Source organism: Lupinus angustifolius, chromosome LG20, assembly GCF_001865875.1.
Source record: "Lupinus angustifolius cultivar Tanjil chromosome LG20, LupAngTanjil_v1.0, whole genome shotgun sequence".
Lineage (NCBI taxonomy): Eukaryota > Viridiplantae > Streptophyta > Magnoliopsida > Fabales > Fabaceae > Lupinus > Lupinus angustifolius.
In genome coordinates this window covers 14,560,049-14,571,503 of record NC_032028.1, presented here as the reverse complement: position 1 = coordinate 14,571,503, position 11,455 = coordinate 14,560,049, and the positions used below count along the sequence as shown (strand labels likewise).

The 11,455-nt window shown below is 31.4% G+C and overlaps 1 protein-coding gene across 1 annotated transcript; it reads left to right on the top strand.

Moving 5' to 3' along the window:
- On the top strand, positions 277-6,277 carry LOC109336602. Its single transcript, XM_019573304.1, has 12 exons — positions 277-626; positions 1,966-2,033; positions 2,448-2,526; positions 2,751-2,769; positions 3,367-3,486; positions 3,791-3,860; positions 4,259-4,302; positions 4,397-4,438; positions 4,654-4,713; positions 4,871-4,938; positions 5,806-5,863; positions 5,951-6,277. The coding sequence occupies exons 1-12, from the start codon at positions 346-348 to the stop codon at positions 6,041-6,043; spliced, it is 1,002 nt and encodes a 333-aa protein (XP_019428849.1). The 5' UTR covers positions 277-345; the 3' UTR covers positions 6,044-6,277.

The window sequence follows — 11,455 nt, the reverse complement described above, 5'->3', positions numbered from 1 at the left end:
TTATAATAATTAATATATAAAATAATTTATAATTTATTGTTATATGTTAATCACTAAAATTAAGTATAAATTAATAGAACAGATAATGTATAATCTTGAAATTGTAAGAGAATATAATATATAAAATATTTAATTAAAGTTAGTATTACAACTATTTTTTACCGATAAGGCGATAACTATATTTTATTCATCCAACCCTTAATTTTGAAATGAAAAAACTCAGACCAATTGGATAGTGTCAAAGACCCGTTTTGATTGGCCAACAAAAACCACACATTAACCTTCCAACACTACTAATGCATTGGAGGAACCTATCCCCATGAACTTGTTCATTTCCCCAAAGTCATGGCTATGACTGCAGCATCAACTCTATCTCAATTTTCAGCTTATGTGCCAGTTTCATTCCCTAAAAAGTTACCCAGAAACAGAGTATTCATTAGAGCCATGTCAGAAAATTCTTCTACTTCTGTTAGCACCCAACAAGAACCAACACCACTTAGTGCTCCTCTTGATTTTAAGGCTCCTGAGCCTAAAAGATTTGAAGTGAGACCTGATATGAGAGGTGAGGTGCTTGGAGCTGCGCTTCCCTTGATTTTTCGCTTTGCTACTGGTGTTTTTGTTTCTGGGTAAGCCAATTCTCTCTTATTCTGCTACTTTTCTTTCTTTCTTTTTTAAAATATATACTTAATCTTCAAAGTTTTATGGGTGTTGTATGGACACTTAAAAATGATGTCCGGTATGTACTTCAACACTTTTCGATAATTACAACAATAACCAAACCTTTATTCCACTAGCTTTAAGTCGGCTACATGGATGATGTCGTAATGCTATATGAAAAATCATGTTCATGTTTCTTAACAAAACATTTATCTCTAAGTCTTTTTTAATCATTTTGTCTATGATTTTACTTTATACAATTTATGTTGTTGAAATTGTATATGGGTAGTATACTAAAATTATAATAATAATTAGATAAATGATGTTTTATAAAATTTTAATGTATGGCTCAACATTTTGAGTGGAGGTGAGTAGGTCAAAAGCGTTTAGCTCTATTTGTCACAACTGGCTGAAAAGTTGGCTGAAAGCTAAGAAAACCTATTGAAGGCTAAAAAACATTTGAGAGTTGAAAAGCCAGGGGTGGAAGCTTGAAAGCTCATAATTCATAAGTCAGTTGATGCGGTTTAATGTGGCCCACATTCGGTCTGATGCGGTTAGGCTGCGACCCGATGCGGCCACATCAATGTGATTGTCACACACTGTAATTGCAGGGTGATGTGGTTGTGTTGGTCACCACAACCGCAATATTGCTATCACATCATGTGATGCAGTCCAAAATTTGATACAACGGTCCCTTATTTGGCTTCTCAAATAGAGCCTTTAAAACCCAAGAGTTCTCTAAAAATCCTCTCCTTGCCATTCTGCTAGAAGGATCATGCTATTGCTTCTTGTGCTACTTTGGCCTTCAAAGTTCTACCTTTTAAGGCCATTTAGAAAGACTGGTTATAGTTAGTTCCCCCTAAAAGATGATTTTATTTGATGTTATATTTAGAATGTGAAGCCACCATCTGCGATCAACTTCCTCATATTTGAAAGATTGCTTCACTTTTGTATTGCATTACAAGTGAATGTAGACATTGTAGCTGAGCTGGCCAATATTTTGAATTTATTGTGTTCGGGTGGAGCTATTAAACTGTTAAATTTATTTGTTCAGAGAAAGTAGAAAATCATAATTAAGAAGTCTGTTTTACACTGGAGATTTTCTTTCTGTTGATTCTAAAAAAGTTATGCTGAATGCATAGATTATGACCCAATTTAGCTTTCATACAAAGCAGTATCCAAAAGCCAACTCAATATAATTTGTGTAATTTTATTCTATTTGAGGGTATCCTTAATGTACTTATGTGAACATATATCAAGATACTGGTACAAATTTTGAACTTTGGTGTTTCTGTTGTTATATGGCAGGTATTCTTTTTCATTTGTTCCTAAGGATGAAATTCCACCAGGCCAATATGCTATGTTGGAATTTAATGGTATCACTTACCTATCATGTTGATTATTCTTTTGCTTAATTTGATCAGTTGTATAAATATATCTGATTGACCTTCAATTGTCAATTACAAAGTGGTAATATTTAAAGTTGCATGCCAAATTGCTCTTGGTTAAGTATGACCTGGATCACTCTTTTGACTTTGCGTACCTTTTGCCATGGAATTTTTCTAAAAGAATACATGTAATCCTCGCTGGAAAATGTTCCAAGGATGCATATTTTTCTTATCACTTGTTACTGTGAAAATGCTGAACATGTCATGTTAAGCTGCTAGGTGTATATAAATGTTAAATTTCTTATTTGATTGATTGAAATCACAGTAATTTTACCAGCATACATTCCTATTTTCTTTGATCTGGCTCCTTATTTTGATTTTAACTTAGTAGCACTGTTTCAGGCTATAAGCTGAAAGAAACATCAAAAGCTAACTTAAGCCCTCGCCCAGAGAAGCCTATTGAGATATATGAATTTGAGAGGTACATTACATTTCTTTGTCTATTTTAAAAAAATATGAGTTTAGTCAGTTTGCATCGGACTATATACATGCTTCTTTTTTCAAAGCAAATATATACACCTAGCTTTGTGTTTTGCTTATTGGACCCTTATGTTAATCTTTTGTCGTCATACATTCCACTCTGAGTAATTTAATTCCACATATTGTTTCATGTTCTAATTATGTGCTGTCACGGATCGCCTGCAGTTGTCCATTTTGTCGAAAGGTATGGATTTTGGTTTTGATGTTTTGAAATTGAATTTTTTCAATAATTTTCATGACATTTTTTTATTTAAAGTTTTGCTGTCTGGAAAATGTTTATTCCACGCCACCTTTTTAGGTTCAGGTAGTGTAGGGAAGAGAAATGAAGGAGATGTGATGGGAATGGAAGAGAGATATAGAAAGAAAGATAAGGTGTAAAGGGAGTGTAGGAGAAAAAAGTGTAAGAATATCCTTACTTTTGTAGTTTAGTGGGTACACTCTTGTTATTATGTTTGATGCAAGTCACCCAAATGGGTGTTTTACAATGAGAGGAATATTATATTGCTATAATGTTTAGTCTTAAACAACCTCAGGTTTAGTTTCTTGGAATTTGATTTTCAAGATTGGCAAGGAGAGGGATAAACTCTAATTTTGACATCCAATATTGTGATTAATTGAAATACTTTCCTTTCCTTTTATCTATTGAGGGAATTATCAGGCACAGTTACAAAGTCAGCATTCAAAATATTACTGGTTTATTGTTGAATAATTGCATCCTCCTGTTATTATTATATTAGCAGGCCCTTTTTTCGCCATAGACTAATATTTTGACAATATACAGGTTAGAGAAATTGTTGCTATTTTGGACCTTGATGTTCTTTTCTATCCTTGCCCAAGAAATGGCCCAAATTTTCGTCCCAAGGCTGTTGAGATAGGTGGTAAAAAGCAGTTCCCCTACATGGTAATGGTCATCCTTATAGCATACAAATCTAAATTAGTAGTTTCTTGTTATGATTTGTGACGTTATGAAGAGTAAATCCAGTAACTTGATACTTTAGTTAAATGAGTGCAAAAACTACCCTGTAGTTTTTCATGAATTTCTCTGGAATTTTGCACCAAATCTCATTTTCAAATTGGCTCTGAAGCTTTTCCATACAATAGTTTTACTAGCTATGTTTGTACCTTTCTTCAGTTGCCTTATCACATGCCTCGTGATAATTGTTACCCAGTATCTGAGTAAGAAATTATATTTTTCTTGGTTTCAGGTCGACCCAAACACCGGCACTTCGATGTATGAATCCGATGACATAATTCGGTATTTGGTTGGCCAATATGGTGTGTGCCTTCATATTTACCCTTTTCTGTGTTGTGTGCATATGTTATATAGTAGTCTTTTTCCCATTGCATTTTAGTCTAACAAAAACTAGTGACACATGTAGTAATTGGAGAGAAGAGATTACCATCATACATTTCAAAAATGTGTATTTAGTCACTTTTACTCTAAATTTCAAACCATAAAAATGGGAAGTTTAGACAACTTATTTTACATATCTCAAAACATCTTACTACAAGGAAGCATATATATGGTAAGCACTATCTAACAATATCGCAGCATTTCATTTTTTAGAACTTTCATTCTCATGTAATGTTTAATTAGTTGCATGATAATTTTGAACGCAATACTGAAATATATCTGATTGTTGAGTGTTGACCATTCGTTATCTATTCTTTAGGTGATGGAAATGTCCCTTTTACTTTATCACTCGGATTTTTAACGGTTAGAGTCCGTTTCCATTAATCTTTAATAGCATTGCAGCGGAAAGTTTAATTCTATCATTCATTTTAGTATATAAAGGCTATCTTTTGTGCAGACACTGACTGCTGGTCTTGGTATGATTGCTCGTAGCGGAAAGGTATAACCGTCGTTACTTCTATTTCTTGTTAAAATGTGGATTTTAACTTTACATTACTTAAAAGTAACCATTTCTGCAAAATCAATGGAAGAAATTACTAGCATATGCCGAGATTTCTAGTAGACTGCTATGCATGAATATCATTTTTAGTTGTTATTGAGATTTCACTTTTATTGGTACAAAAATAATATAGCCACCTGATTTTTGTTTTTCAGGGTTCTAAGTATACTCCAGCAAAGTTGCCTCCAAAGCCACTTAAATTATGGGCATATGAGGTTAGTAAAACTAAAATTATGCTTCTTAATGCTTAATTAACTACGGGCTCATAATCGTATAGTTCTATCACTAGATTTTTTTTATTGATATGCATTTGCAATCTAGCCATTATCTGCTGCTATGGAATTTTAAATGTAAAATACTTATTTCTTTCAGGGGTCTCCTTTCTGCAAACTTGTACGTGAAGTACTCGTAGAATTGGAGCTGCCACATGTGCAAATCAGGTAAACTCCATATTTTCTGAGCAGCCAGATGTTAGTTTTGATGCCCAATATGAAAAAAATATTTGAACTTTTGTTATTTTCCCGACATTTATCTTCGTATGGGGCACCCCTTGTGATCGTATCAGTTGGTCATGTGAAGAATCTTCACAATTTTAGTGTCTATAGCTGAGGGATCTAGCAGTCATGGATAAGACATTAATAGAGCTGTCCTGTTATGTTTTGTTCTATCCTTTTGGTGGAACTAGTGTTTAGTTTTTAATCACATTTTGTCGTATTTATAAAATTAACCAAACATAGAATAGAACTCATATTTTGTGCTTCCTCATGTTCTAATACATCAACACAAATGCTATCTCATTACCTTCACTTCTGCAACCTAGACCCTGTTTCCGCAACCGAAATCCCCACAAAGTGCAAAATCCATCTTCTAACTCCTTCTCCAATCTGCATTAGTTAGAGGAAAAATACCTTTATGCATTGCTACCAAGAAAAAGCTATAAAATGTTTTAAAACATCAATGCATGCTTCGTAATTAGAAAAGAGAGGTTTGATGCATGAGACTCTCATCTAGTGGGATTTAGGATATTAGATGTACATAATCATACCCTCATAATTGTTCTTAATAAATGTCATACAAAAAATGAAGGGTGATGTAACATAAAGTTGCAAGACTTTTAATTTTGACGTTTTTAACTTATATACAACACAAGCTAGTTTTTTGGGTACCATTTTTCTGCTGATATCAACTCATTGGTTTTGTCATTCATAATTTCATACATCAAAATTTCATGGACATATAGGAGTTGGGTATATGAACTCTGCATACTTTTATATTTCCATGTTACTCACTTTAGTATTTCATTCTAGTTGTGCCCGCGGTAGCCCGAAACGACAGATTCTATATGACAAAACTGGACATTTCCAGGTACTTGATTTCTTTCATTCCTAGCTTTTCCTGATAAGGTACTACTTGGTCAACCATTAATGTCAAAGTTGTTGATTATATTTACAGGCACCATATTTAGAAGATCCAAACACTGGTATTGGAATGTTTGAGAGTGGAGAAATTATAGAGTATCTAAAAACAACTTATGCTCTTCAATGAGTGATGTTATAAGAAGAGGACTTGTAACCCAAGGTGCAGAAATGTCTGCGCTCATTTTCTCTTGTAAATGTAATTGGAAATGGTCCTAATACTGGTATATTAATTTGTTATTCTATCGAAGTATTAAATAATGGTATCAAGTGCCTCAACATTCAACAATGGTTTGATGTGGTAATAAAAGCAATGGCTTCCAAGGTTATAATTCAACATTGAAAATGATTTTATTGACTTCAACTTGGGAAATTTATTAATCCTTGATAGATGTGTTATTACTTTGATCTTCCACATATACATTAATTTAGTTCTTTAATTATAGAAAATGTTTTTGATGTTGCTTTTTGACTTTTTCTGTGTATGGACTTCAAGATTCAGAGGTTAATGTCAATTTCTGAGTGATTAAATTGATGTTAGTTATTTTAGGCACTGAATTTTTACTTCAGTTGTTGGAGGTGGTCTACTAAATATTTCGAATAACTGGTTCGTGTTTAAAGTGAAAAGGCATTAGCGTAAGTTATTACTTAAACTTTTATGAATTTACTGAGAAGGGGAGAGGTTGGTCAACCTTCTAATAACATATACTAATTTAATCAACTTCTTCTGTTCTCTATCTAGATGAGCACAATATAAAATATAAAATAAAAAAGTCACACCCTCAGTAAATTATATAAATCATTTTTTTTTTACTTATACAAATTACTTTTACATATATGATTATACCGACTATTTCTAAAGATAAATAAGTGTGACTTTTTAAGCAAAAAAATAGTTATCAGTGTAATTAATTAAATAAAATATGATATATTTAAAAACAAGTTCAAAAAGTATAAAAATTAATGTCTAGTTATTACTTTTGATTTGTTATAAACTGCACCAATAATTCTACGGAGAGGTTTAAACCATTCTTAGACTATATTATAACAAACAAAAAATAATGAAGATATATTCATTCTTATATTATTTGTACTTGTTTGCACAAAATATCATATTTTGTTTAACTTAATTATGCATATCACTTTTTTGTATATAATTAAGGGTGATTTATGTATGTATAAAAAATAAGTTATTTGTGTAATTTTACTAAAATTCAGAGATATTAATATAATTTACTCTAAAAAAACACGTAGCATTATATTATTCAACATTAAGGCTAAAATGTTCAAATTTTTAATGCATACATATTTTCCTCCATAATCTCATTTCTAAGCTGAATTTAAGAATTATTAATTTTAGGTTTATCAATGACACATGTGAACTGAACTTGAATCAATAGGTTGTAGTTAGGGTTAGCAATAGAGAGAACTATTAGAGATCTTCATCCATGTAATAAATTGTTTTTCCAGACTAAGTGAAAGAAACATATAAATGAATTTGAAACACGTTTTGACCCAAAGACTTAAGATATTAGATTTATGGGTTCATCCACTTATATGTTTTTCAAGTCATTCACTTCAACACAATAAGGGACTTCTTCACACTTTAACATGAACCAACTTGATATTAGTTTGAAATTTGGTTGTTATTTAGCTTGATAAATTTGGCTCATGAATTAAACTAGTCGAACTTGAGCTAAAAATTAAGCTCATTAAATAATCGAGTTGAACTTGAGTCAAATACAATTTAATTTGTTAGGTTCATAAACTATCTCGATTATATATGTGTAAATATTATGTATATTATATATATAGAGGAAGGATCAATTTATACCTAATTAAGTTACTTTAATTGCATTCAATCTCGTATATTCATTTTTTAAAATTTAACAGACGAAAGGGATGACTGAAAGAAGAATCTTATAAGATTTTTAAGTTTTAGTCTTTGGAATTAGAAAAAATGAACGAATAAAATTGTGTGAAAATGTGTAACTTAATTCTGTAATATATATATATATATATATATATTATATATTATGAGATTTGATAATCTGGGTACTAGAAGGAGTAGGTTAGTATTATGTAGATGTGTCAAAATGAGTTACCCGGACGAGTTTGAGCTAGCTTACATCAGGGTCGGGCTAAACTAGACTGGACTAAAAAGCCCGAATATAATTTATACATATCAAATTGTAGTTCAAATCTGCCTTAAGTGAGTTGCAGGTTGTGCTGGACTGGCCCACATAACAATAAAAATTATTTATTTTAATTTTAACATATTTAATATATGTATCATTTGATATTAATATATAACTTTTTAACACACTTGTTATATCCAATGCAACCGAACTTATAGATCTAATGTCTTGTGTTTGAGTTAATATGTGATGTGAAGTCCACGTATTTGATTTTTAACATAACTCATTTACTAAATCTCTCATTTCTATTGGACTCTCACTCACGAACACAATATAATTTGTAACTTCACTTTAATATATAAACATTTGGATACTATCAAAATAATATCAATTTGCTTTATAGTAAGAGTTTAAAATATGTGCAACTGACAGAGTAAAGTTTTTTACACTGTCAGCACATCATCTACCATTGACTTGTATTACTTTTGTTTGATAGTCAATAGTGATTAATAAATCAATGGTGAATAATTTGTTAATAGTATAAAAAAATTTACATTAAATTCTTATAGTAATTATAATATAGACTAAGTTTAGAATGAATTCTATATGTGAAAGCATAATTGGTTCATACATAAACAATGCTAAGAGAATAAAATAGATACTGTGAATGCTTTGAACGTACAAATATGAACGAGTTAATAAACTAACAAAAGCAGAGATTACACATGGGTACTAACCTTTTTCATATCGACCTTTGTGATTATACTCTTCCCTTTTCAATATTTTTCATTCCCTTTTGTTACTCTAGATGTATATGTTTTTTTATTAAGAGGATTGTTTTAGGGATTTTTCTGGGGTAATTTCTATGTGCACCTAGCCTCCTTAGTTATAGTAAAGGAATTTGGACATGTGCAAATAAAATGAAATCTCTCAATTAATTTTTTGGAGAAAGTTAAAGATAAATATTCCCTTAGCCATAAGTCATATTTTTTGCTTTAATTAAAATTCAAAATTTTGATTTTTGTCATTATGGTGTTTAAAATTTGAAATTTAAATTTAATAAAAATCATAAATTAAAAATTCGAATTTAAATTATTTTTTGTGTCAGGATGCCTAAATAATGTGAACTTTCAATAGAAAATACTAAACACATTTATTTTATTTATTTGTCATTTTTAAAAATGTATTTTGTGTCAGATAAAATTAGGTGTTCACAATTGTCATCTTTACTTGTTGCTTATTGAATATTATACAAACTGATGTTTCAGTGTTGTCATGATCATTAACTAGTAAATAAATGAACACTAATTTTGTCGTGATACAAAAGACTTTCTATTGTGGTGTGATAGAGAATAAGGTCGAAATCAAGAACGAGGGTCAATATATTGTTGGAACATATGGAGATAAAGATAAAACCAAGGACGCGAGTCGATGTACTTTCGGAATTTTGGGGAAAATATGTGAAACCAAGAACACGGATCAGTATACTGCCAAAACTTGGAGGCACAAAGATAAAACCAAGGATATAGGTTGGTATATTGTTGGACCTTGGAAATTAATTTCACATCAGACTCGGGATCCTAACAATATTGTTTGAAAGCTTAGAGGTTCGGGGTCCTGGAAAACAATAATAGAAATCACATCAAGCTCGGAAAGTAATATTTGAAACACTTTAGGCATAGGGTCCTGAAAAGTAAGATTTGAAACACTTCAGACATAAAGTCCTTGAAAATATAATTTTAAGGCACATCAGGCACGGGGTCTTGGAAAGATTGTTTTGGAAGCATGTAGGCTTGGGGTCTTGAAAGTAAGAATTGAAACACTTCAGGCATAAGGTCGTGGAAAGTAAGATTTGAAATACTTCGGGTACATGGTCCTAGAAAGTATGATTTTGAAGTACCTCAAGCACAAGGTTTAGAAAGTTAGATTTGAAACACTTAGGGCATGTGGTCATCGAAAGTAAGATTTGAAACACTTCAGGCACAAGGTCATGTAAAGTATGATTTTGAAACACGTCAGACACGGGGTCTTAGAACGTAAGATTTGAAACACTCTAGGCAGAAGATCCTGGAAAGTATGATTTTTAAACATGTTAGACACACAGTCCTGGAAAGTAAAATTTGAAACACTTCAGACACGAGGTCCAGAAAACTATGATTTAAAATACTTCAGTTATTGGGTCCTGGAAAGTAAGATTTGAAATACTTTAGGCACGAGGTCCTGAAAAGTACGATTTTGAAACAAGCCAGGTGTGAGCTCTTGGAAAGTAAGACTTAAAACACTTCAGGCACTCGGTCCTGGAAAGTATGATTTTGAGGCACGCCAAGTACGGGGTCATGGAAAGTAACATTTTGAGGTAATCATGCATAGGGTCCTAGAAAGTTGGATTTCTATACAATTCGGTAGAATAGTGTAATGGTATGTTTGATTGGGATATGTAGTACATGAAGTTCATGTTGATGTTTGTACTATAATGGTTAGTCTATGAAGGTGATTGTGCATTGATTAGTATGGTGATGCATAATGATACTTATGATGTATGTAAATGAGATGTGGTTAATGTCTAATGTAAGAGAATTAAGGGTTAGGGGTAAGACTCATGCACAAATATTCTAATGTATCAATCATGACTTATTTTTCTTTTTGTATGACATTCATCGACTTTTGTAAACACGACTAAAGCAACCATTTCTTATTGTTGGTGATTAGCATGATTCAATGGTAGCTTAAAATTGCCTCAGTTTGCTTAAAGGTAGACTTTTTTAAGGCAATTCATACAATATGCCCCATTGTTATCGTGCGGAGAAAGACTAAACCCATGATTTTGCTCTATTGTAGGCGGACTTGGAAATTCCTTTAAAGTTATGTCTTGATAATAACAAAAATTGTCCAAAGTGTACCTGTTTTGAACACTCGTCTTCAGTTAGGAGGCTATAACTTAGATTCTCTAAACAATTGCCTCAGTTTGTATCATTGAGGATGAGTTGTAGTAACTCTTCACCTTGAGGGTGTCTATTTAATTTTTCTTAATTTTTGCTCATAATATCTAGCATAGATATATATCAGGAATTCTCTCATTTTATTACAATCACAAGTCACTTTTACATGTTTTTCAACTTAGAATTGTTCTCATATAGGAAAAAATTAAAATAAAGTAGCATTTTTACAATTATTTACAAAAATATAAAATTAACTTACATATTATATTCTTGTCAACAAGCTTCTCAAGGAGAGGAATTCTCTCAATCTCTCCTATCATAATATGACATATGTACTCTTAATTAGTTTATAGAAAGATGTAGTGTGAGAATAAAGTATTTATTTGTACGAGAAAATAAACTATTTCATTCGCCTACTAAAATATAAATATGTCTTATTTAACTATTTTTTATAAAACTATTTCT